This window comes from Phyllobates terribilis, unplaced genomic scaffold (genome assembly GCF_046119375.1).
Source record: "Phyllobates terribilis strain yellow unplaced genomic scaffold, ASM4611937v1 Scaffold_56__1_contigs__length_8794411, whole genome shotgun sequence".
NCBI lineage: Eukaryota > Metazoa > Chordata > Amphibia > Anura > Dendrobatidae > Phyllobates > Phyllobates terribilis.
In genome coordinates this window covers 2,987,580-3,015,411 of record NW_027362816.1, presented here as the reverse complement: position 1 = coordinate 3,015,411, position 27,832 = coordinate 2,987,580, and the positions used below count along the sequence as shown (strand labels likewise).

General features: G+C 47.0%; 3 protein-coding genes across 3 annotated transcripts in view; 2 read left to right on the top strand and 1 right to left on the bottom strand.

The window, feature by feature from the left end:
* The window catches only part of LOC141192283 (gastrula zinc finger protein XlCGF66.1-like), a 364,897-nt gene that overhangs the window by 272,068 nt on the left and 64,997 nt on the right, over nt 1–27,832 (bottom strand). The window lies entirely within an intron of this gene.
* Nucleotides 112–27,832, top strand: LOC141192274 (uncharacterized). Its single transcript, XM_073661769.1, has 3 exons — nt 112–124; nt 292–1,455; nt 26,536–27,832. The coding sequence occupies exons 1-3, from the start codon at nt 112–114 to the stop codon at nt 27,534–27,536; spliced, it is 2,178 nt and encodes a 725-aa protein (XP_073517870.1). The 3' UTR covers nt 27,537–27,832.
* LOC141192257 (gastrula zinc finger protein XlCGF66.1-like) lies at nt 9,799–17,213 on the top strand. Its single transcript, XM_073661757.1, has 4 exons — nt 9,799–9,992; nt 10,122–10,301; nt 10,385–10,508; nt 17,029–17,213. The coding sequence occupies exons 1-4, from the start codon at nt 9,909–9,911 to the stop codon at nt 17,211–17,213; spliced, it is 573 nt and encodes a 190-aa protein (XP_073517858.1). The 5' UTR covers nt 9,799–9,908.

Sequence of the window (27,832 nt, the reverse complement as noted above, 5' to 3'; positions counted from 1 at the left end):
CTTCATTGTTTTTATGGCGTGTATTTTTCTCTGTTGCTTTAGATTGTAATGTAATAAAGCTTATTTTTAATCCTCCCTTTATTGCCTCAAAAGTTTCTGCGTATATGTATTATGTTCGTCGATGGTACGTTAGGGGTTCAGTACCATGGGATTTGTGCACAGGTGGCTCACCACTGTCTTAGGTCATAGTTTCATTATACTTTGATTTGTATAGAATTATGTATAGAGAAATGTTATAAAATATAAGGCATTGATATTAAAAAATAATAAAATCAGATTTATTCTTGGCAGATGACTGTGGTGTCAAACCAGATACCTATGAAAAGCGTGCCATTATTCCAGCTATACCTCCAGCCCTTCAGAGCAGAAATCAATCATCTGAGCCTTTTCAATCTGTCATCTACTTGGATTCATCACAGACTGTTAAGCAAAATGAAAGCCAGAGAAGGGATGTCGAACATCAAATAATTCCCACAGGGAAGAAACCATTTTCCTGTTCAGAATGTGGGAAATGTTTTAAAACTAAATATAAATTGCTTTCACATCAGAGAAGTCACACAGGAGAAAAGCCGTTTTCATGTTCAGAATGTGGGAAATGTTTCAGCGATAAGTCATATTTGCTTAAACATTACAGAAGTCATACAGGAGAGAAGCCATATTCATGTTCAGAATGTGGGAAATGTTTTATCCAGAAACGAGATCTTCATAAACATCAAACATTTCACACAGGAGAGAAGCCATATTCATGTTCAGAATGTGGGAAATGTTTTATCCAGAAACCAGATCTTCATAAACATCAAAGAATTCACACTGGAGAAAAGCCATATTTATGTCAAGAATGTGGGGAATGTTTTGAACATAAATCTAAATTGCTTATGCATCAAAGAAGTCACACAGGAGAAAAGCCATTTTCATGTTCAGAATGTGCGAAATGTTTCAGCAATAAGTCAGATTTGCTTAAACATTACAGAAGTCATACAGGAGAGAAGCCATATTCATGTTCAGAATGTGGGAAATGTTTTCTCCAGAAATCAGATCTTCATAAACATCAAAGAATTCACACAGGAGAGAAGCCATATTCATGTTCAGAATGTGGGAAATGTTTTATCCGGAAACCAGATCTTCAAAGACATCAAAGAATTCACACTGGAGAAAAGCCACATTTATGTCCAGAATGTGGTAAATGTTTTATCCAGAAACCAGATCTTCAAAAACATCAAAGAATTCACACTGGAGAAAAGCCATATTTATGTCCAGAATGTGGGAAATGTTTTACCCAGAAACCAGATCTTCATAAACATTACAGAAGTCATACAGGAGAGAAGCCATATTCATGTTCAGAATGTGGGAAATGTTTTATCCGGAAACCAGATCTTCAAAAACATCAAAGAATTAACACTGGAGAAAAGTCATATTCATGTCCAGAATGTGGGAAATGTTTCACCCAGGGTTCATGTTTAATACAGCATATACAGTTACACAAAATAAAAAGGGATTAATAGAAGGACTTACTAGGCCGATCGCAGAGACCATTCAGTTTAGCTGGAGGGAAGCACTCAAACGAACCGTTATGGAACAGGACCCCCGCTTACACAAATATGTATAACCCGGCATGAGTATAGATCAATATTCGGCCTGATCTTTTATGCCGACGGGGGCGCTGCCCACACACTCCCCTGTGATGACCTCACGTGGGCTGGTCTCCGCCCTTCTTGGTTTTATTCAATCTCTAATTTTCTGCGATAACTCCTCACTGGTTGATCGCAGAAGTTAGCAAGTGATGCCATCTTTTTTATTGCAAATTTACCTGTGATGGATCAACCCCGTACTCCAAGATTTTTCCACATGGGGGTTGTCGTAGCACCTATGCAGCTAATGGGACATAATGTTACAAAGTGGGGTGAATATTGTGGATCACATATTGTTGGACATTTTGTGATGTGACCAAAGCACTCCTGGCCCCCACCTTCCTGTGCTCACTTAGCAGGGGCAAACAGACAATGTGCTGATTAATGGGTTGTTGCCTAAGGGCCCCGTCACACTAAGCGATGCAGCAGCGATCCCGACAACGATACGACCTGTCAGGGATCGTTGCTGCATCGCTAATACATCGCTGGTGAGCTGTCAAACAGGCAGGCTCACCAGCGATCAGGGGAGCAGCGATATCGTGGAAAGAATCGTTCCACGATGTCCTGCTCCCGTTACCAGCCTGCTGCAAGCAGGAGCAGGCTGGTAACTATGGTAAACATCGGGTTACTAAGTGCGCGTGTGCCCCTAGTAACCCGCTGTTTACCATGGATACCACTCTGCTACGGTGCGCGGGAGCCTCCGCGCACCGTAGCAGAGTGGTATCCATGGTAAACAGTGGGTTACTAAGTGCGCGCGTGCCCCTAGTAACCCGATGTTTACCATAGTTACCAGCCAGATCGTTGGTCCCGCTGGTCACACACAGCGATGTGTGCTGGCCAGCGGGAGGCCAACGACCAAAAAATGGTCCAGGACACTTTGCAACGATCAGCGACCTCACAGCAGGGGCCTGATCGTTGCAAAGTGTCACACACAGCGACATCGCTGGTGAGGTCGCTGGTGAGTCACCAAAACCGTGACTCAGCAGCGATATCGCTAGCGATATCGCTATGTGAGACGGGGGCTTCACTGCTGTCTGGGAGCCTACTGTGGGTATTATCTGGTGAGAACAATGGGTGCTAAAAATAGCCTGTGTGATTCTCTTTAAAACCTGCTTGTAAGAATAAAAGTTTTAGTCCATCTTGGAGACACACTGCGATAGTCATATTTTATATATCCCAGTGTAAGAAAAGCTTTTCCATGTCAGGGGCAGGCAGAAGAAGATTGGACATCTGCGGATGGGGTAACTAGCTCCCGTCACACTACCTTTACTTAGAGACCACACATTACATGACTGCTGTCCGTTATTTTCATTTTCAGAAAGGCTCTAACTTGCTTCTTTAAGAGTGGTCTTGGCCAGTTTTGGATTGCATCTACTTTACTGATCTGGGGTTTGATCTCGCCTCTACCTACTACATATCCTAGTTATTCGGCCTCTTTATTTCCCATGGCAAAATGTTTTCAGATTTATAGAAAACCCTGCCTTCCTGAGAGGATCAAACACCGACTGGACCTTTTGCAGGTGACATCTCCAATCTGGGCTGAAGATTACAATATATAAAGTATGATGCAGTGTAATTCTTATGGATTGCGAGGATCCAGTCCATGGCACTCTGGAAGGTGGCCAGGGCTCCCTTTTGACAAAACAGCATCCGGACATATTGGAAACATCCGTTGGGCATAGAGAAGGCAGTCTTCTCCTTGGCTTCTTGTGACATGGGGATTTGCCAATATTTCTTAGTTAAATCCAAGGTGGTTATGTGGCGCCCCTGAGAGTTCAGTCGCGACAGGGGTACTGCACTTCATGGAACGAGGTGTGGTATCTCCTCTCCGAGGTAAGGATGGAGCACCACACAGGGCCCCACCACACATCCAACACTACACACTCCCATTCTGAAGGGGGTTTAGAGCACAATGTGCTACCCCAGTCCTGAATGGAGGAGTAAGGGGGGGACCAAAAGTAGGGGGAACCTTGTAGTGAGTAGGGTGGAGGAAGCACTTTACGGTTACACTAATACATCCATATAAATATGGATGCCATCTTTAATACCGGGTTTTTTGTCGCAGTTCCCTGGAGGTGACAGTTAGTACAAGCTGCATCTGCCTCAGGAGGCTGTGATTCCCGGTCTCAGGCCTTGAGATTGGGGGCTGGGGCAGAGTTGAGTTACAGCTGGCTGTGTCCTATGTCTTAGTCCACACCAGAAGGCCTAGGAGGGGAGCAGAGGAGAAGAGCTCCACAGGCGAAAGGATCTCAGGGGATGTGGACGGAGCAGAGTCGCCACCTGCTACCCTTATTCTGGCCCCGCCAGAGAGACTCCTGCCGCAAGAGGGGGTACCGGTCCCCGATTATCTGACTTTGTACTCCAGGTCTCTGTCAGAAAAGTCCGGAGGCTGAAGTGGTTCCCAGGGGGAATATGGATGGAGCGGAGTCGCCACCTGTATCCCCTTAATCTGCGTCTATCCAGAGGGACCCCAGCCTTACGCCACGTTTACACACCAGTCACCAATAAGGGACCTAGGCGGTCCGGGGGCTACAAGCCACCTTCAGCGGACATTGCGGTACCCGTACGGGACTTAGTAGGGGCACGAGGCGGTTCTAGTACAGCAAGTGAGAGGAACACACTGGTGGAGGGGTTTTGTCTGGTGCATCCGAGCTACCCGGAGTGAGCTGAACCCCATCCTGGTGGCCGCAGCGCGCCGTGAGGAACAAAGAGAAGCTTTGTGGCTGAAAACAAGTCTACCGTGAGTAAAACCTGGATGACTTCATACACCGCCTCTTCTCTCTCATTTCTGCGCGGCACCGCACCCACCATTCCTCTGCACTGCACTTCTTCTACTCTGCCCTGAGGCCTGGCTCCACCTGCGGGGAGCTATTCCATCCCAAGCTGCTAGAACACCGGCCTCAGAGGACTGGCGCAGCGCTGGTGGTCCTCAGCAGAAACCACAGGTGGCGTAGCCGACAAATAACCACTCATCCACTACCCCATATTTTTAATGTGTGCGCCCTGGCCACGGACTGGGCCAAGGCCATCACTGCATCCCCCTCTACCACCGGCCCGCAGTCCGAGTACACCTTTCCCACGGAGGGCTAACGCTACCTGAGTAGTAGTGGGTCACAAAGTTATATACTTTGCCAGCCCACGTCTCGCGATCAGGTCATCTACACACGGCATCTGATATGCGTTGAACTTGGACTTCATTCAGCTTCCTATAATCGTTACAGAACCTCCATTCGCCATCAGGTTTTGGAACCAGGACAATAGGGCTACACCACCCTCTCTGATTCCTCAAATACTCAGAGATTCCTTGGAGAATAGCTCTCGCCAGGCCTCAGGAATTAGATAGGGCTTCAAGTTCACCCGCACATGGGATTCCATCAGAACCTCATGTTCTATGACCTTTGTACAAAATAGCAAATCTAAGAACAGGTCCCTGTTCTGCTGCAACAACTCCCGCACTGCTATTTTTGAGCCTTCAACTGCATCTTTGCTATTATGACTCTTTCAACATCTGCTTCAGGCTTGTCCAGAAAACACGAAGTTTCAACTGGCTCCCTATCTTGCCACATATGTACACTTGGTACAGTTTTAGTCTTCTAGGTTATTATTATTAATTAATATAGCGCCATTAATTCCATGGCGCTTTACATGTGAAAAAGGGGTATACATAGCAGACAAGAAGTACAATAGTTTAAACAAAAACAAGTCACCGACTGGCACAGGAGGCGAGAGGACCCTGCCCGTGAGGGCTCACAGTGTAGAAGGGGGGTGAGGATACCGTAGGTGAGGGTACAGCTGGTCATGCAGTGAGGGTTACTGCAGTTTGTAGGCTTATCGGAAGAGGTCGGTCTTCAGGTTCCTTTTGAAGGTTTCCACAGTAGGCGAGAGTCTGACGTGTTGGAGTAGAGAGTTCCAGAGTAGGGGGGATGCATGGGAGAAATCTTGTATGCAATTGTGGGAAGAGGAGAAAGGAGCAGAGTAGAGAAGGTGGTCCTGTGAGGATCGGAGGTTGCATGCAAGTAGGTACCGGGAGACTAGGTCATAGATATATGGAGGAGACAGGCTATGGATGGTTTTGTATGCCAAGGTTAGGGTATTGAACTTGAGTCTCTGGGCAATGGGGAGCCAGTGCAGGGATTGGCAGCGGGAAGAGACAGGAGAATATCGGGGGGACAGGTGCATTAGTTGGGCAGCAGAGTTTAGGATAGATTGCAGGGGTGCGAGAGTGTTAGAAGAGAGACCACAGAGCAGGAGGTTGCAGTAGTCGAGGAGAGAGATGATGAGGGCACGCACTAGTGTTTTTGCAGATTCATGGTTGAGGAATGTGCGGATCCGGGAAATATTTTTGAATTGGAGTCGGCATGAAGTGGAAAGGCCTTGGATATGAGGTGACATCCAGGCCACTAGAACTTCCGCACAACCACTTATCCACTTTTATCCACATCCAAATGGTCAAGACATGTAAATGGACCATGTCCATCATCCTTCGTCTACATGGTCAGGGTACCAACAATTGCTCCACTATTTCCTCTCTGACCTTAATAACGCTGTACAATATCTCCCCACTCAACATAAAATAGGGAAACCTGGTGTCAGCCCGTGGCTCTTGCGCTATACTGTTTAGGACAGCATCCTCGTGAAAGCAATTGACGTCAACTTTCTTTCCAGGGATCAGCTGGAGAGGAAATGTGTACCTCACTAGGGTCAACAAACTTTCTAAGACTAGCAGTCCAGTCACTTGCCGACAATTCCCCATTACAGGACAAGCTTGTGGCCCCTTATTGCGTGGAAAGATCGCACTGCAAACTGGATACACATAGTATGAACAGTGGCAACCCAGGCTACAGTCCATCTGCTTGGAAGTCAGGGGACAATGGGGTGCTATATGGCCTGGGCCGTGATATTTCCAGCATATATTGCCAGCTGGAACCTTTGGTATAACCTCCCCTGAGCCTTTTGATCTTGGACGACCCACCCCTTTTTGGGGGTCCCCAAGGAACCATCGACCACGTGATATCTTTCGAACAGTCTGACCAGGTCATCTGTATTCCGGGGATCCCCCTGGGCAACCCAAGTCTGTATTGGCCTCGGAAAGGAGTGCACAAACCGGTACATTACCACTCGCAATACCATCTGCACAGGGGTAGAGGTCTCTGCCTGCAACCATTTTTGAATGTGGTTCAGCAAATCAAACATTTGGTAGGGAGGGGGTTTGTCACAGTGATATGCCAAGCGGTGGACACGTTGTACCCTGACAGTCATTGTCACTCCTAAGCGCATCTTTTAAGGCTAAGTCAGAGTAGGCCTTCTGGAGCTCCCCCGTTAAGTATGGCATCAGCACATTGCCCTGGTGAGAGTTTCTCCCTCTCGTCGAATCTTTCAAAAATGGCCTCTGTGTCGTCACCCTTGGTCATTTTTTGCAGGGCTCTCCTTACTGCCTTCTGGATGGAGACATCATCAGCTGACCTTGGAGTCGAATCTACCACCATGCCACGAACCTCTGTTGCATAAGCAGCTTATTTGTCTTCTGTTGCGCCAGCTGTTGTCGGTACTGCTGCTACAGCTGGGCTTGTACCAGGTGTTTCACTAGGTTCTCCATGCTATCTGATGTTATTTGCTGGCTTATGGCCGCCTTCGTCCAGGGCATGCAGTACCTCTGTATCAGTCACACGTGTTCCCTGGGAACTCTGCCCGTATTTCTAACACCCATTGTGGGAATGCTACTCACTTGGGTGCGTGGTGAGGTAACACGGGAACTGTTTCCATTTATATGTCCTTGCTGGGTTATTGGTTCTTCATAAACCACATCACAAGCAAAGGAAAATAAACGGCATTCAATGGAGGCAAAACAAAGTAAACAGTTCTAACAAGGGCACTTTAGAGACAGTCTAGGGGTCTCAAACACGCGGCCCGATGCGGCCCCTCCGGCTGCTTCTTGCGGCCCGCAGGCACATAGACCCCATAATGATCGCGGCTCTCTCCAGCAGCCGCCGATATCAGTGCTGTAGTACAGTGTATTGCGGCGCAGAGACCGTCTCTCTGCACAGCAATATCAGTGCCAGCCACCGGCCTGACCTCTGCGTCCCAGCGCGGCGGCGTATGACATCACTGCCATGTACAGATGTCAGCTGCTGGCCTCTGATAGGTTGGCGGCTGGCACTGGTATTGCTGTGCAGAGAGCCGGTCTCTGCGCGGCAATACACTGCAATACAGCGCTGATATCGGCGGCTGCTGGAGAAAGCCGCGATCGTTACGGGGTCTGTGCCTGCGGGCCACAGGTGCAGAAAGGACGCCGAGGGAACGGAGGACAGGTGAGAATATATATATTTTTTTTTCTCTGTCATGTGAAATACAGCACAGGGGACCTGTGCTCAGTATATGGAGGGGGGCACCGTGTGCAGTATGGGGGGACGGGGACCCTGAGCGCAGTATGGGGGGACGAGGACCCTGAGCGCAGTATGGGGGGACGGGGACCATGAGCGCAGTATGTGGGGGGACCCTGAGTGCAGTATGGGGGGACGGGGACCATGAGCGCTCTATGGCGGGGGACGGGGACCCTGAGCGCAGTATGGGGGGGACTGGGATCCTGAGCGCTGTATGGGGTGGGCTGGGACCCTGAGCGCTGTATGGGGGGAGGGGGACCCTGAGTGCAATATGGGGGGACGGGGACCCTGTGCGCAGTATGGGGGGGGGGCGGCCCTGTGCACAGTATGGGGGGGACACCTGGATGGGGGACATGTCTGCAACATGGGGACCTGTATGGGGGACATGTCTGCAACATAAGGACCAGGATGGGGGACCATGTCTGTAATATGGGGGACCATGTCTGCAATATGGGGTACCTGGATGGGGGATCATGTCTGCAATATGGGGGGACCTGGATGGGGGACCATGTCTGCAATATGAAGGCCATGTCTGCGATATGGGGGACCTGGATGGGAGACCATGTCTGCAATATGGGGACCATGTCTGCAATATGAAGGCCATGTCTGCAATAAGGGGGACCTGGATGGGGGACCATGTCTGCAATATGGGGGACCATGTCGGCAATATGGGGGACCATGTCTGCAATATGGAGGACCTGGATGGAAGACCATGTCTGTTGGATGGGGGACCATGTCTGCAATATGAAGGCCACGTCTGCAATATGGGGGACCTGGATGGGGGACCATGTCTGCAATATGGGGGACCATGTCGGCAATATGGAGGACCTGGATGGGAGACCATGTCTGCTGGATGGGGACCTGGATGGGGGACCATGTCTGCAATATGGGGGACCTGGAGGGGAGACCATGTCTGCAATATGGCGGACCTGGAGGGGAGACCATGTCTGCAATATGGGGGACCTGGAGGGGAGACCATGTCTGCAAGATGAGGACCAGTTCAAAAGGTGTATAGAAAATAAAATGGTATCACTAAAAATGTCACTTTGTCATGCAAATAATGCGGCCCCCCAAATTAAATGTTTTTCCATGTGCGGCCCATATGCCCAGCTGAGTTTGAGACCCCTGGTCTAGGACAACCACCTCTGTGATATATACCTCCCATCAACTGTGTGTCCGAAAGCCACCTTACATCATCTTAGACCGAACAAGGAGTTAATGGCTGAAATACATACACACATGTATACAGCCATAGTGAAGTAAGTGAAGGTGCATAGAAACTGACAGCTTCATACACTCCCATCATCATTCATCTTAGTGACACAGAACTCGCTCTATTCAGATGGTGCAGATAGATAACTCGGGATACTCCTCTCCGTACACCTCGTACACACGTGGCCCCGCTCCGTACACCTCGTACACACGCGGCTCCGCTCTGTACACCTCGTACACACACGGCTCCGCTCCGTACACCTCGTACACACGCGGCTCCGCTCCGTACACCTCGTACACACGCGGCTCCGCTCTGTACACCTCGTACACACACGGCTCTGCTCCGTACACCTCGTACACACGCGGCTCCGCTCCGTACACCTCGTACACACGCGGCTCTGCTCCGTACACCTCGTACACACGCGGCTCTGCTACATCCACACTGTAAACCCCTCCTGACCCCACACATAAACTTCAGCTCATCCAGCACCATGACAACCAGCACAGCAGAGTCCTGCATCCACTGAGGCCCCTGATCATGTGACCCCTGACTCCTCCCCTCCTGTGACCTCATCACAGCTCCTGTGCGCACCGAGCAGCCATCTTCCTTCCATTTAGGATCCTGTAGATTCAGTCGTTCTCATCATTATCTTCCATCTTCTAGAAAATTTACCTTAAACCTTAGTGGATGGAGAAGGAGAAGGAGAAGAAGAAGATGGCGGAGAGGATATTCCACCTCACCCTAGAGATCCTCTTCCGGCTTACTGGAGAGGTGAGAGATTCTGATGACGTCACATTACATCATTCTTATCTATGGGAATAACAGATGGACAGAACTGGAGAGATGAGGACTCTGGAAATGTCTGTAGTGAGATTTATTAATGTGTCTCTCCATAACCAGGATTACATAGTAGTGAAGAAGACCTCTAGTGAGCGCTGTCAGGTCCCTGTGTCTGAGGGATGGGGAAGACCCCTGAACCCAATCACAGAGCCTCCACCTCACCCCCTGATACATGAGGACATCAATGAGCAGAAGATCCCAGAACTCACCTACAAGATGATTGAGCTGCTGACTGGAGAGGTAACACTGCTGTGAATGCTGGGACATTATACAGTAACGCTATGAAGGGATCGGGGGGATGATGGTATCATTGTATGTGTCAGGTTCCTATAAGATGTCAGGATGTCGCTGTCTATTTCTCCATGGAGGAGTGGGAGTATTTAGAAGGACACAAAGATCTGTACAAGGACATCATGATGGAGGTTCCCCAGCCCCTCACATCACCAGGTAATAGACAGGACTAAATACACACGGCCTATAATTATCTGTATGTAAAGAATGAATTCAGTCCCTGTATGTGTTTCCTCCAGATATATCCAGTAAGAGGACAACACCAGAGAGATGTCCCCGTCCTCTTCTTCCACAGGACTGTAAACAAGAAGACCCCAATGTTCCTCAGGATCATCAGGTAGATGGAGAGAAGGTGTCATGAGATCTCCCCTATGATGTGTAGACGGCTGTGAAGGTCTTGTGTTCAGTCTTGTTTTATCCACCAGTATTATATGTTTTATACTTGTGTAATGAGGACGGTGGAGATGGCAGGATTAGAGCTGATCATAGATGGGACTTCTCCATCATCTGTCTGTGACTTTTACAATATTTGTTTCAGGGTGAAGATCTGACCCATATTAATACTACAGAGACATATGTGAGGGGTGATGAGTGGTGTAAAGATGAGATTCCTACATATGACTACCCAGGTGAGTAGTAACCACTAAATGCAGAGAAGTCTCAGATTAAAAAAAAATGTATTACATGTAATAATCTGTGTCCTGTCCGGATTTGTAATCTCTCTATTAATTGTTTATTAACCCCTTACTGACAATGTCAGTAATAGTACGTCCCTGTGCCCTGGGCCTTTTGGCTAACACCCGGTAATATGTGCCAGGAGCGATCCCACAGTGGCACATTAATCCCCAAAATGCTGCGATCGAAGTCGATTGCAGCATTCCGGGAGCAAGGGGACGTAACCCCTCTTACCTTGTATCCGGGATCCCGCGCTGTGTCTGCTGGGTCTGGTAGTTGCCATGATGACCTGATGTCGTCATGACGACATCCGGGTCACCAGGCATCAGCAAGTTAGTTAGATCGTTCTCAGTGCACGTTCTAACTAACTTGTGCCAGTGCAGGACTGACAGCCTGCATAGCACAGAGATGCTCCTGCATCTCTATGCTATGCAAGTGATCAGGCTGCAAAAAGTGAAAGTCCCATAGTGGGACAAAGGGTAAAAGTAATTAAAAAAGTGCCAGAAAGTGGGGAAAAATAAAATTAAAAATTGTAAAAATATATAAAAAAAAAATAAAAATAATGAAAAAATAAAAATATACTGCACTCATAAATAAATATTATTATAAAAAAACCACCACATTAAAAGTACACACATTTGGTATCGCCACATCCGGAACGACCTGACCTATAAAACGGTCCCACTAGTTAACCCTTATAGTGAACACGGTAAAAAAATAAAAAACGAAGAAAAAAATGATGCTTCATCATCATACCGCCAAACAAAAAATGAAATAAAACGCGATAAAAAAGACGAATGTTATTAAAAATAGTACCGCTGAAAACGTCATCTTGTCCTGCAAAAAACAAGCCGCCATACAGCTCCATCAGCCGAAAAATAAAAGTTATAGCCCTCAGAATAAAGCGATACAAAAAATATTTTTTTCTATAAAATAGTTTTTATTGTATAAAAGCCCCAAACCATAAAAAACAATATAAATGTGGTACCGCTGTAAACGTACTAACCCGAAGAATAAATTTTACCACACGCGGAATGGCATAAAAAAAACAAAAAAACAAAAAGCAATTCCTGAATTGTTGGTTTTTGTTTATTCTGCCTCCCAAAAATCAGAATAGAAAGTGATCAGAAAATGTCATGTGCCCGAAAACGGAACCAAGAAAAGCGTCAACTTGTGCCGCAAAAAAACAAGCCCTTACATGACTCTTCAGCCGAAATATGGAAAAAATATTTTTCTGCCCTTTAGGGTGTGACAGCTGCCAAATATAGAAACTCGATATGAATCTGGTATCGCTGTAATCGCACCGACCTGAAGAATAAAGTTGTCTAATCACTTATACCGCACGAGGAACGGTGAAAAAAATAAACTCTAGAGTTAGGGTTGTGCTAGGGTTAAGGTTGTGCTAGGTTTAGGGTTGTACTAGGTTTAGGGTTGTGCTAGGGTTAGGGTTGTGCTAGGGTTAGGGTTGTGCTAGGGTTAGGGTTGTGCTAGGGTTAAGGTTGTGCTAGGGTTAGGGTTGTGCTAGGGTTAGGGTTGTGCTAGGGTTAGGGTTGGGTTAGGGTTGTGCTAGGGTTAGGTTTGTGTTATGGTTAGGGTTGTGCTTGGACTGTGCTAGGCTTAGGGTTAGGGTTGTGTTAGGGTTGGGTAGGGTTGTGTTGGGGTTATGATTTTTTTAAAAATAAAGAAAAAAATGATGACTAGTGTTGAGCACAAGTGCTCGCTACTTGAGTTTTCATCGGGTGCTCGAGTATACACCGAGTAAAGCGGGTGCTCTGGTGACATGCTCGAGTTTCTGCCCCATATGCTTCGCGGCCAAAAAAAACTTGCGGGGATTGCCTGCCATGCACGAGCGATCCCCACATGTTTTTTTGGGTGTCTTAACAACAACCGTGAAACATGCGGGGCCTTGCACATGTTACTCGAGCACCCGCGATACATGGTGCATACCCGAGTACCCGATGCAAACTCAAGTAGCGAGCACTTGCACTCAAGACTAATGACAACTTATTCAATATGATGACCTAATGTTATCAAATTCTGTGTCGTACGTCTGGGCTCAAAATGTTCACCATGCCCCTTGATAAAATCCTTAAGAGGTCTAGTTTTCAAAATGGGGTCACTTGGGGGGTTTCCACTATATAGGCGCATCAGGGGTTCCCCAAACACTACATGGCGTCCCCTCTTGATTCTAGCCAATTTTGAGTTCAAAAAGTCACACAGTGCTCCTCTCCTTCTGAACCATGCCGTGCGCCCAGTGTACTTTCCCCATATATGTGGTATCTGCGTACTCAGAAGAAATTGCATAACAGTTTTGGGGGTCAATTTTCTCCTCTTACCCCTGTGAAAATAAAAAAATTGGGGCTAAAAGATAATTTTTGCGGAAAAAGTTATTTTTTTTTTTATTTTCATGGCTCTACGTTATAAACTTCTGTGAAGCACCTGGGGGTTCAGAGTGCTCAGCACACATCTAGAGAGGTTCCTTGAGGGGTCTAGTTTCGAAAATAGGGTCCGTTGTGGGCAGTTTCCACTGTTTCGGCACTTCAGGGACTCTCCAAACGCGACATGGCATCTGATAATTATTTAAGCAAATTTTACATTCAAGAAGTCAAATGGCGCATCTTCCCTTCTTAAAACTGCAGTGCGCCCAAACAGTGGATTTCCCCCACATATGTGGTATCGGCGTGCTCAGGAAAAATTGCACAACAAATTTTGCGGTCAATTTTTTCCAGTCAACCCTTGCGAAAATAAATAAATTTGGGTCTAAATTAACATTTTTGTGTAAAAAAAGTTAAATGTTCATTGTTTTCTTCCACATTCCAAAAATTCCTGTGAAGCACCTGAAGGGTTAATAAACTTTTTGAATGTGGTTTTGAGCACCTTGAGGGGAACAGTTTTTAGAATGGTGTCACTTTTAGGTATTTTCTGTCATAAAGACCCCTCAAAATCACTTCAAATGTGATGTGGTCCCTAAAAAAAAAATGGTTTTGTAAATTTTGTTGGAAAAATGAGAAATCGCTGGTCAACTATTAACCCTTATAACTTCCTAACAAAAAAAAAAATTTGGTTCCAAAATTGTGCTGATGTAAAGTAGACATGTGGTAAATATTATTTATTAACTATTTTGTGTAAAATATTTCTCTGATTTAAGGGCATGAAAATTCAAATTTAGAAAATTGCGAAATTTTCAAAATTTTCTGACAAATTTTCAGATTTTTTTTTCACAAATAAACGCAAGTGATATCGAATAAATGTTGCCACTATCATGAAGTACAATATGTCATGAAAAAACAGTCTTGGTATCAGTGGGATTCGCTGAAGAGTCCCAGAGTTATTACCTCATAAAGTGACACTGGGTCAGAACTGTAAAAATTTGCCTGTCATTAACGTGCAAACAGCCTTCGGGGGTAAAGGGGTTAAAGAATACTGCCACTTAAATGACTTTTATGTTACACCGACATGGATACTATTCTTGTGGCAAGTGCTGCAGGTCAAAAATATCTGGAATGAGTTGGTCAACTTAAAGCGCACCTGTCAGCAGGATTGTGCTCAGTAAAATACATACACTGTCTGGTGGGTGACATTACACTGGTTAATACGATACCTTGGTTGATGAAATCTTGTGGTTCTTGTGTAATCTTTACTTTCAGTTTGGAGATAATGATATGCTTCGGGGCGGCCTGTAAGAGGCGCTCTATCTGGTGCGCTGCTTACATATTCATCTGTATGCTCTTATGGCAGCTCACTGTGCCTTCACTGACCTGCCTCCTATTTTACCTAGGCCCGCACTACTAGATGTGACGCGCCCCCTGGGCCGTGGGGTACACGGTGCCGGGCCGGTCGTTGCTAGGGGAGATGTCACAGTGGCGGTGACCCGGTCCGTGACCCAGGGCGGTTAATCAAAAGGGGAATATTTACAGGGAATATTTACAGGGGATTTATAGTTCTTAGATACAGTTTGTGACGCCACCTGTGGTATGCGGCTAAAGGGAGCCGCCGCTGCGGAGCAGGTCCTCTGGAGGTGTTGGTAATGCAGCAGAGTTGGTTCAGCTCTCCACAGGTAGAGCTTAGCTCCAGGGCAGTGTAGATGTTGCTGTTATGGTGTAGTGCAGAGGATGGCGCAGATAATGATCACAGAGACAGTAAGGTGCAGTCCTCAGGGTTTACTCACTGTTTCTTAGACTTCCAGTTACCAGTACTAAAGTAACTTCCCACGGCGTTCTGTGCTTACTCAGGGAGGGGTTCAGCAAGCTCCCAGGTCTCTCCGGAGTACGTAACGGGACCCCCTTCTGTGTGTTCCCTCTGGCCGTCTCCCTGCACCTCACACCCAGTGTCTCAGGCCAGTGGCCGTGGACCTTGCCGGGCGATGTCTTCTCTGTCCCCTGGGTCCTCTATGGCCACCTTTCTGGTGATTAGATGTGGCTTGTGGCTACAGTACCTGAAATACTGCAGCCTCCGGTTTCCTAGTTGAGGCTTAAAGAACTCTGCTAGTTTAGGGACCGGTCCTCTCTGTGCGACCTGACCCCTCCACCTCCTGGCAGATTCGGGCGTACGGGTGGCCTCCAGCACTACCCGTACCCCTGGGGTCCATTCCACATTCCTTTCCTGCTCCTCTCTCTCTCTCTCCAGCCTTGTGCTTCTCTGGCTAGGCCCTCCTCCAGAGCAGAGCTTCTACAGAGCTCCTGCTCCTCTCACTGTCCTCCTCTGACTGACCTGATCTCTTCAAGATGGTTTCTCTCTATATACTATCCCTAACAAGTGCTCCCCTGAACTTCTTCCTCCACCTACACCCACTACATGGTTCCCCCTCACTTTGGTTCCCCCCACTCCAGCCACGGACAGGGCTCAGCAGGAAGCGACGCATCATGCACCTCCTGCCGGTCTGGAGTAGTGTAGTGTTGGATGGAGGTGTTAGGGTCCTGGGCAGTACTCCTTCCTTACCTGAGCGTGAGATACCACACCTCTGGGTAAGATGCAGTACCCCTGTGGCGACTGAACCCGCAGGGGCGCCACAGATGCATTATGTAAAATAAAATATAATTGATGAATTATATAAAATGAATTTTATCGATCACCCATGACAGCACCACAAGAGGGGATTCGTCCTCCAAGGACAGGATACCCACAGGCTTAAAAGGGCAGCACCTCTCCCACAGATCAGTTGTTTTCCTGTCCTTGATGAGTGAACCTTTGTACCGGAAGATCATTTCCCAGGCCCAGACGGACGGTTCAGGCAGCGGTATTTTCCCTGCCTTGGCCAGTCCAGGGTCCCTAGAAGCACCACAGTGGGTCCAGGAGGACTTTCACGGTTGTGTGCGGGCGCAGGTGAGCAGCATCCTGGGCGAGGATAGCGTGGCTCATCGGGTGTTGGCACGTGCCTGGAAGCGAGATACAGGGCAGCTGCATGTGCATTGCTTCCTTGGAATTCACGCCAGCTGGCGTTTTCCGGTCTGAAGGCGCGCCTCTCTGATGCGAAGAAGGCATGTTCGATGCCAGGATGCGCCTGAACAGCATTTTAGCAGCGGCCAGGGCATGACCAGATTGCACAACTGGGGCATGCCTGGATGAAGCGTGAGCCGCTTGACCGGAAGTGTGTGGGAACCGGGGGTTCCGGAAGGGTCTGGAGAGGTGGGGAATAGCGTTTCTCCGGCATCTAAATGACGGCAGGAGCATGGATCGGTGCTTCCTTGCTCATTGTTCCCTCCAGAATAACGGATATCACTGAGCAGCAGCAGCCTGATAAGAAGCCCCAGAAGCAGGCGGAGCAGCGTCGACCCCGTAGCAGTAGTTTTGGTGGCAGTGTCTGTGAGAGACAGAGGTCTGCAGGCAGTGGCGAATGCAGACAGAGGAGCTCCAGGAAAGTAGACGCGTTTTCGGCCTCTAAAGATGGTCTTTTGGCTGAGGTGGGTTCCCCTCTAAATCTCGTACTATATGATTGCCTCACACTGGTAAGTGATCTTTGTGAAAGCTCACTCAGTGATGTAGCCTTTCCCTTTTTTGTCAGTTATTGCCAGGGAAAGAAGTGTACAGCAAAGTCTAAGCACAAGGAGTGTGCACTTTGCAGAAATCTACTGCCTGACTCCAACCAAAAAAAAACTTTGCCAGTATTGTATAGAGCAGACAGTAGCGGAGGAGACCACTAACTCTGCCACCGATTTAAGATCAATTATCATGGCGGAAGTCCCTTAAATCCCTTTCCCAGGAAGAGGTTCATAGAGGTAAGAAGAGTAAAAGGGCTAGCCAGTGGTCCCGGGGTTGCATGTGTCTAGCTTTTCAAATAATGATGACGAATCCTCCTCAGACGGTAATGCTGGCCATCTTTGTTTTCCTATAGATGAGATGGACAAACTCGTAAAGGCAGTTTGGACCACAATGGGGATAGTCGAGTCCAAACTCGAGAAATCAGTTCAGGACATTATGTTTGGAGGCTTGGAACAAAAAAAGCATAGGTCATTTCCTATGAATGAAAAAATAATTTAGAGGGAATGGAAAAGAGAGGCTCCCTTTCCCCATCAATTAAGAGGAGATATCTGTCACGCTGTCTCTGCGTACAGGAGGTCTGGGGCCTAAACTGACCCTAAGCTGGGGCCCTGACTAATCCCTCTACCTGGAGGTACTGTTAAAGGTACAGAGGTCCAGGCCGCCAGCGTAACCCCTACCTCCTGAGGATCCCTGCACCTCAGTAATCTAGTCCTGAGAAGGACCCCGATCACAACAATAGGGAACAGGAAATAATATGCCAACACTCAGTACTTAGACGAACGAGACAGTACAAGGGTTAAAACAAAAACCACCTTGCATACAAAAACTACACCACAACAACAGAGGGAACACCAACGGGAAAGGAGATAAATGATAAAGCGAGGAAGGGAAAAACCACACCAAATACACTTAGCTCAGAACTCCAAAATACCACGATCCGCTCTGTTTGTCTGTATGAAATGCTTTCACCGACACTTCCCTAACAGACCGGCAGGCATTTGAAGGAGTCCCACTACTGCAGCATTGATTGCAGCTGGGCGAGGCTGGACCTCGTCTAGCACAGAGAGAGAGAGTTAACTCCCTCACTGCCGAAAAACACAAAACACCAAAAACTCAGCTGCGAGAAGTCAGGCTGTGTAATCGTGATGATCTTCGTGGCGACACACCCGTGACAGTACCCCCCCTTCTACGAGGGGCCTCCGGACCCTCAGGGCCAGGTTTATCCGGGTGAGTCGTGTGGAAGGCCCGAACTAATCGGTCTGCGTTAATATCCGACGCAGGAACCCACATCCTCTCCTCAGGACCATACCCCTTCCAATGAACCAGGTACTGAAGGGACCGGCGATTAAAGCGTGAATCGATGACCTTTGATACCTGGAACTCCAAGTTACCATTGACCACCACTGGAGGGGGAGGTAAAGGTGACGGTATCACCGGCGCCACATACCTCTTAAGCAACGATCTGTGGAACACATTGTGAATTTTAAACGTAGGGGGGAGGTCAAGATGGAATGCCACTGGATTAATTATAGAACTGATCCTGTATGGCCCGATGAACCTGGGACCCAGTTTCCAGGAGGAAACCTTAAGTTTTATATACCTGGTAGACAACCATACCCGATCGTTCACACTTAGGTCCGGACCAGACACTCTCCTCCTATCAGCCATACGTTTGTATCGGTTCCCCATAGTATTCAGATTCTTCAGCACCCCTCTCCATACTGAAGTGAGTGATGAGGAAAATCGTTCCTCCTCAGGAACCCCCGAAGAGCCCCCCTACTGAAAGTACAAAACTGGGGGTGAAAACCATATGCCCCAAAAAACGGGGACTTACCAGTGGACTCGCTCCGCCTATTATTAAGAGCAAACTCTGCCAGAGGTAAGAAAGAAGCCCAGTCCTCCTGGTTCTCTGACACAAAACACTGGAGATATGTCTCCAAACTCTGGTTCAGACGTTCCGTCTACCATTGGTCTGAGGATGAAAAGCCGATGAGAACGATAAATGCATCCCCCGCCGAGTACAAAATGCCTTCCAGAACTTGGACACAAACTGAGACCCCCGATCCGACACCACATCGGAGGGTACCCCGTGAAGCCTCACAATCTCCCCAATGAACACCTGCGCAAGAGTTTTAGCATTTGGAAGAGCAGGAAGAGCGATAAAATGTGCCATCTTGCTGAACCTGTCTACTACAACGAGAATGACCGTTTTACCCGAAGACGGCAGGAGGTCCGTAATAAAGTCCATAGACAGATGAGTCCAAGGACGCTCCGGGATCTTCAAAGGTAAGATGGCCCCAGACGGACGGGTATGTGGGGTCTTAGAGCGCGCACAAACCCCACAGGACGCAACAAAATTTACCACCTCTATATGTAAGTTAGGCCACCAAAACCGACGCGAGAGTAGATCCACAGTTGCTTTACTCCCTGGGTGTCTTGCCAAAGCTGAGTTATGGTGTGCCTCGATCACCTTTTGTCGTAACTGATCTGGAACAAACAGTCTCCCTGGAGGTCCAACAGGGGCATCCCCCTGAGCCTCCAATACCTCCTCCTCAAGCTCAGAGCATACTACCGACACCACCACCCCCTCTTGAAGGATAGGAACCGGGTCATCCGTATTCCCGGCCCCAGGGAAACTACGAGATAAGGCATCCGCCTTCACATTTTTTGACCCAGGACGATATGTAACGACAAAATTAAACCTGGTAAAAAACAACGACCACCTGGCTTGTCTGGGATTCAGACGTTTTGCGGACTCCAGATATAGCAGGTTCTTGTGATCGGTGATGACGGTGACCGGATGGACTGCCCCCTCCAAAAAATGGCGCCACTCCTCAAAAGCTAGCTTAATGGCCAAGAGTTCCCTATTGCCGACATCGTAATTCCTCTCAGCGGACGACAATTTTTTAGAGAAAAAGGCGCACGGATGCCACTTACCAGGGGACGAACCTTGTGACAATACTGCTCCCACCCCTACCTCGGAAGCGTCTACCTCTACAATGAATGGCTGTGACGCATCAGGTTGAATGATTATGGGTGCCGAGGCAAAACTTTTTTCAAGGAGGAGAAAGCTTGACAAGCCTTGTCAGACCACCTAGAAAAATCCGTCCCCTTTTTTGTCATGTCTATGAGAGGTTTAACCATGGACGAGAAATTACGAATGAACTTCCGGTAATAATTAGCAAACCCCAGGAAACGTTGTAGTGCCTTAAGATTCTATGGCAGATCCCACTCAAGAACTGCCCGCACTTTCCCAGGGTCCATACGAAAACCGGACGCTGAAACCAGGAAGCCTGGAGTTCCTGTACGGCGAACACACACTTTTCCCATTTGGCATACAGTTTATTATCCCGCAAGATCTGTAACACCTGCCTAACGTGCTCCTGATGAGACACCAGATCCGGCGAGTAAATTAAGATATCATCCAGATATATGACAACAAACTGTCCCACCAGGCGGCGAAAAATGTCATTAACAAAGTGTTGGAACACCGCCGGGGCATTAGTCAGACCGAATGGCATGACAAGGTTCTCATAATGCCCCTCCGGAGTGTTAAACGCCGTCTTCCACTCATCCCCCTCCTTCATCCTAATCAGATTGTACGCCCCCCGAGATCCAACTTAGAGAACCATTTGGCGCCCACGATCTGATTAAAGAGATCGGGAATAAGTGGGAGCAAATACGGATCTCGGACCTTAATCCGATTAAGTTCACCGAAATCCAGGCAAGGGCGTAGGCCTCCATCTTTCTTCTTCACAAAGAAGAACCCCGCGGCCACCGGGGAAGATGAAGGTCTAATATGCCCCTTAGCCAGACTTTCAGAAATATAATCCTTCATGGCCTGCCTCTCAGGACCAGAAAGGTTATACAACCTAGCTTTAGGTAACTTGGCCTCAGGGAGCAGTTTTACAGAACAGTCATACTCGCGATGAGGAGGTAGTTCCTGACACCCTTTCTCCGAGAGTACATCCTCAAAGTCCGCCAGAAATGGAGGTAAGACCCTAGGAGTAACCGCACCGATGACCGTATTCATGCAGTTTTTATTACAGAATTTACTCCATTGGCTTATCTCTCTGGATTGCCAATTAATAACCGGGTTATGCATAATTAACCAAGGAAGGCCCAACACTATAGGAGTGGAAAGACCCTCCAATACGTAGCAAGACAACAGTTCTTTATGTATAGCCCCCACTTGAAGTTTTACGTTATGCACAGATTGCAAAAAACTTCCCTGACCGAGGGGCCTGGCATCAATCGAGAATATGGGGATGGGTTTAGCCAATTCACTCAATCACATACCTTGAACCCGGGCAAACCGAGCGTCCACCAGATTAGCCCCGGCACCACTATCCAGAAGAACAGATATCCTCTCAGTTCTCGTACCCACCACCACCTCCGCCGGTACGAGAAACTGAGATGAACCTAGGGACGAAATACCTACTCCCAGATTGCCGTCCACCACACAACCTGGGATCAACAGTTTTCCGACGACTCTTCACTCTGCAAGGGACGGGATGGACACTCCCCAATAAAATGTCCCTTTCTCCCGCAGAAGAAACACCTTCCTGTCTTATGGCGCACCACCGGTCCCCTCCCCCGAAATGATGTCCCTCCTAATTGCATAGGCTCCTCTGGACTGACCAGGGAACCCTCCATATAAGGAACACCTGTAGAAGGTGGAGTCATCACAGAGGGTGGAGTTACCCCGCACCTCTCCCGAAGCCGTCTGTCAATGCGAATAGCAAGGGCCATAACGGCTTCCAGTGACGCGGGAGGGTCATACTGTGCCAAAACATCCTTTAATTTGTCGGATAAACCTTGACAAAACTGGCTCCTAAGAGCCGGGTCATTCCACTGGGTGTCCGTGGCCCACCTACGGAACTCCGAACAGAATTCCTCCGTCGGACGATCTCCCTGCTGGATCCTACGTAACTTAGATTCAGCAAGGGAGATCCGATCCGGGTCATCATATACGAGACCCAGAGCTGCAAAAAACCTATCCACTGACTGGAGAGCCGGGGAGCCCGGGGGAAGAGAGAATGCCCAAGATTGTGGGTCCCTTGTAGGAGCGAGATGACAATTCCCACCCTTTGTTCTTCACTCCCCGATGACCGAGGCCGCAGCCGAAAGTACAACTTGCATGCCTCCCGGAAAACAAAAAAACTTGTCCCGCCCCCCAGTGAACCTGTCAGGGAGAGCTACTTTAGGTTCTGGTCCTGCTTGCTCTTGGGGATACAAAACCTTGGACCTAACGTCCGCCAGCTCCATGGACAAACTCTGCAACTGCCGAGCTAGACCGGCTACTGGATCCATGGTAGCTGGAGAGCATCTTAGTGGGTCGGTGAAAATGTCACGCTGTCTCTGCGTACAGGAGGTCCTGAGAAGGACCCCGATCACAACAATAGGGAACAGGAAATAATATGCCAACACTCAGTACTTAGATGAACGAGACAGTACAAGGGTTAAACCAAAAACCACCTTGTATACAAAAACTACACCACAACAACAGAGGGAACACCAACGGGAAAGGAGATAAATGATAAAGCGAGGAAGGGAAAAACCACACCAAATACACTTAGCTCAGAACTCCAAAATACCACGATCCGCTCTGTTTGTCTGTATGAAATGCTTTCACCGACACTACCCTAACAGACCGGCAGGCATTTGAAGGAGTCCCACTACTGCAGCATTGATTGCAGCTGGGCGAGGCTGGACCTTGTCTAGCACAGAGAGAGAGAGTTAACTCTCTCACTGCCGAAAAACACAAAACACCAAAAACTCAGCTGCGAGAAGTCAGGCTGTGTAATCGTGACGATCTTCGTGGCGACACACCCGTGACAATATCCCTTGGATGAGCCTTCCTTGTCAAACAGGGACAAAGCCCCAAAACTGGATGCGGCCATAGTAAAGGCGGCTTAGATGTACATTGGAGATGTTGACTGGTGCTCTAGAGCCAACAATGGCTGTTACATGTACAGCCAGATCCTTAATCATCTGGTTGGATCATCTGGAAACCCAGTTAAAAGACACAATGTCAAGACTATGTCAAGACACAATATCTTGGCCACTGTCCCACTTATGCGAGGGGCTGCAGCTTTTCTATCTTCGCTTCGGCTGATTCAAGTTTGTTTAGCGGCAAGGTCAGCAGACATTTCAAACACTTATGGTTAAAATGTTGGCCAGGGAAACTCCAGGCTAGAATGAGACTGTGTGCCATTCCGTGTGAGGGGGAACACCTGTTTGGCCCAGCTTTGGAAAAGGCTTGCAATGCTAAAAAGGGATATCCTAACTTGTCCATCCCAGCCTGCAAGCGATCCTTCCGGAAAAGAAGGTTGAATTGAAGGAAGACCTCCACAGATCAAGACAAATGGAAAGATCAAAGAAGAAAAGGTAGCAGCTTCATGTTCGGAACCTCTTCCCAGGATTCCAAAAAAGTCAGTGATTTCCAGCCCAGGTGGGGGGAGACTTTCGTCCTTCTTCCCGGCCTGGGAAAAAATATCGGGAAACAGTTGGATTCTCGGCCTGATAAAATCCGGTCTAGAAATGGAGTTCCGCTCAATCCCGCATGGAAGATTCGTGGTAATTCCCTCTAGGTCTTTGTCAGCAGGGCAACGGGCCCAGAGGCCAAAGTCTCAGCTGGTGCAGAAGGCTGTCCTATTAGAAGTTTCAGTGTCAGAAAGAGGGAAGGGATTTTAATCCCCTCTCTTTCTAATCAAGAAACCAAACTGCTCTTTCAGGATGATAATACATTTGAAGGGCTTTATTAAATTCCTGAGAATCCTTTCATTCAAAATGGAATATGTAAAATCTGCAATAAAGTTACTCTTCCCAGAAGAGGTGATGGCCCGTCTCCGGGAGAAGAATGTATTGATTATCCTGTATTTGTATAATTTTCTGGTTGTAGGCAATTCGACCTGGCATTGCACTAGTCAGTTACAGGAAGTGATATCCACCTAAGAATGTTTAGGTTGGCTATTGAACCTTAAAAAGTCAAAGATAGAGCCCCTAAAAATACAGTAATATTTGGGGCTACTGCTGGACTCAGAGGTGCAGAAGTATCATTTCCCAGGCGATAAAAAAGAAAAGATCCGAGGCCAGATGTTAAGGGCCCTGAAATTCCCCATCCTGTCCCTTAGAAGCGCTATGTCCCTTCTAGGTTTCTAACTTTGTGCCTTCCGGCAGTCTTGTGAGCCCAGTTCCATACTAGAGCCTTGCAGTAGGATGTGTTAAGAAATTACATTTCCTTTAGAGGACACCTGGAAGGAAGGTTGATGCTATCCCCAATGTCAATGCAGTCCCTTCTTTGGTGGCTGAGTGTCACTAATCTGTCCAGGTGGGCTCCGTAGTAGACGTAGTAAACCAGGGCTTTTGGACGGGGACAAGAGAGTTTTTTGTTCTTCAAACTTGAAGGAATTACTTGCAGTTGAGTTGGCAGTAAGAAGACTCCTATGAAGACTACCATCATGTCAGGGGCTTTTCATGGTTGAGGACAATGTCTGTCACTGACTTGTGGGTCCTCCCGCAGATTCCAAATCTCCTTTCTGGGGCTAATTCACCATCCACAAGTAGCCAATCTTCATTTGATGGCATGGCCTCACCTTTGAAAGAAGGGTGCTCCAGGCTGTGGTCCCTCCCTAAATTCTTAATTTTCTCTATAATTCTGTCATGGTGCCGTCATGGGTGAGTCTTATGATTTTTTTCAGAACCCATGACAGCACCCTTATAATCCCTCCTGTCACGTGTGCGTGAGCACTTCTTTCACTAGTGTTATAAGTTCACCGTTTTAGTTGTGATTTGTGGTGCGGGTAAGATTTGTGTTTTGGCAACAACCAATGGAGGTCCTATCACGCGCTGTAATCCAACTGATGCGGAGGAGAGGTGCCAACCTTTTAAGCCTGTAGGTTTCCTGTCCTTGAAGGGCGGATCCCCTCTCTCAGGGTGCGGTCATAATCCTGTTATCAGTAAGACTTTATAATGAAAAATCTGAGAACAAAAATTGAAATGCTGGGTGAAATTTTGTGGTTCCGCACTGTATTATCTCAATAATTAATTATATTATTCTGTAAATAAAGTCTAAAAAAAGTGTTAAACAATGCAAGAAAAAAATCCCCAAATGGCCAATGCTGCCAATAAAAAAATAGCTTAATTTGAAAGAAGAAAAACAAACCTGGCATATTTGGTATCACCATTTTCATAACAAGTTGTATGTATAAAACTATTTCAATATTTATGTAGCACGATGAACAGAATTAAAAAAAAAAGAGAAACTGTCTGAATTGCAGCTTTTACTTATTCTGCATAATAAAAAAAAAAATCAAAAAGTGACCAAAACACAAAAAAAAACACCATTAAAAACCACAGCTCGTTATGCAAAAATAATTCCCCATATACAAGTAATAGATCACGTAGGCAGAGGCCTGTCAATCTAAGACAGCGGGCAGAGAGAAGCCGCCGGGAACCCGCCTGTCCGACTAGTCTATTAAAGTATGAATTTCTCTAAAACGCCGCAGAATTTCAGAATGAAACGCACCTGGCTGACATCATACAGTCATACAGTCAGTGTCTTCTGTACACAGTCCGCGCATTGGGAGCCACTGGGGACCAACATGGCAGCCACGGGGGACTTTACCAGACCCACAGCTGCAATAATAACTCATGGGGGGAAGCAATGTGTACCTAACTATTTAAATGCCACTCAGCCACTACTGCTAAAGGCAGATGGTGGCTGTGTAACAAAATTCCTACTCCGCCTCGACTGAATGACATAATTTTAGATTGTCATTGCACATAAATTAATAAATTCAGGCTTGCATCTGGTTTAATGTCAGGCCTTTACTGTTCATTACCATACTGCTCCACCGCGCTGCCCTGCTCCACCGCGCTGCCCTGCCCCACCGTGCTGCCCTGCTCCATCGCGCTGCCCTGCTCCATCGCGCTGCCCTGCTCCACCGCGCTGCCCTGCTCCACCGCGCTTCCCTGCTCCACCACGCTGCCCTGCTCCACCACGCTGCCCTGCTCTGCTAAAGTGCATTTAAGGATCAACACTGAAATCAGAAAACTGCTGAAAAACTGTGTAGTGTCTTAATATCAGTATCTTGCTCTATCGATAGATTGAGATCTATTTTGGCATCACACTTTTAGTTGGTTAATAACTGAATTTTGCTATTTCATATAGAAATCCTAATAAATATAACATTAACAATATAAATATACAGTTACATTATTACAAATATGTTTGTTTTATTCTTGGCAGATGCCTTTACCATGAACTCAGAAAGACATATGATATCCTCAGATTTGAAAGCAGATGATCATGGTATCACACCAGATACATATGAAGAGCATGCCATTGCTTCAGATATAACATCAGCCCTTCACAGAAAAGATCTATTTTATGGTCAAGTGGTCCTATCTTCTGATTCATTACAGAATGTTGAGCACAGAAAGGGAGCTAAGGAGCGGAGAGCTCACTCAGGGGTGAAGCCATTATCATGTTCAGAATGTTGTAAACATTTTAATCGTAAATCAGATCTTGTTATACATCAGAGAATTCACACAGGGGAGAAGCCATATTCATGTTCAGAATGTGGGAAATGTTTTACAGACAAATCAAATCTTCTCAAACATCAGAGAACCCACACCGGGGAGAAGCCTTTTTCATGTTCAGAATGTGGGAAATGTTTTATTCGGAAAGAGTATCTTGATAACCACCAGAAAACCCACAAAGGGAAGGAGCCTTTTTCATGTTCAGAATGTGGGAAATGTTTTATTCGGAAAGAGCACCTTGATAACCACCAGAAAACCCACACAGGGGAGAAGCCTTTTTTATGTTCAGAATGTGGGAAATGTTTTATTCGGAAAGCGGATCTTGATCGACACCAGAGAACCCACACAGAGAAGCCTTTTTCATGTTCAGAATGTGGGAAATGTTTTTATCAGAGATCAAATCTTATTGAGCATGTGAAAACTCACACAGGGGAGAAGCCATATTCATGTTCAGAATGTGGGAAATGTTTTATGCGGAAAGCGCATCTTAATAACCACCAGAAAACCCATACAGAGGAGAAGCCTTTTTCATGTTCAGAATGTGGGAAATGTTTTATTCAGAAAGCGGATCTTGATCGACACCAGAGAACCCACACAGAGGAGAAGCGTTTTTCATGTTCAGAATGTGGGAAATGTTTTTATCAGAGAACAAATCTTATTGAGCATGTGAAAACTCACACAGGGGAGAAGCCATATTCATGTTCAGAATGTGGGAAATGTTTTATGCGGAAAGCGCATCTTAATAACCACCAGAAAACCCACACAGGGGAGAAGCCTTTTTCATGTTCAGAATGTGGGAAATGTTTTACAGACAAATCAAATCTTCTCAAACATCAGAGAACCCACACCGGGGAGAAGCCTTTTTCATGTTCAGAATGTGGGAAATGTTTTATTCGGAAAGAGTATCTTGATAGCCACCAGAAAGCCCACACAGGGAAGAAGCCTTTTTCATGTTCAGAATGTGGGAAATGTAGGTGTAATTAATACAGGTTATGAATGCAGTGTAGGAGGGCTTCTTAAAGAAAAACCAGCAGAATTCTTTCTAGTTGGTGGGTGATCAAATACTTATATCATGCAATAAAATGCAAATTAATTATGCAAAAATCATACAATGGGATTTTCTGTTTTTTATTTTTAGATTCTGTCTCTACCATTTTATGAGCTGCCTTGAATAATAACCAAGCTTATTCTATGGAAAAGTCTTATTTGTACAAGTACCCTGTGCATTGTAAAGTGCTGCCAAATATAAAAGTAATTATTATACATATAGTTGCAATAAA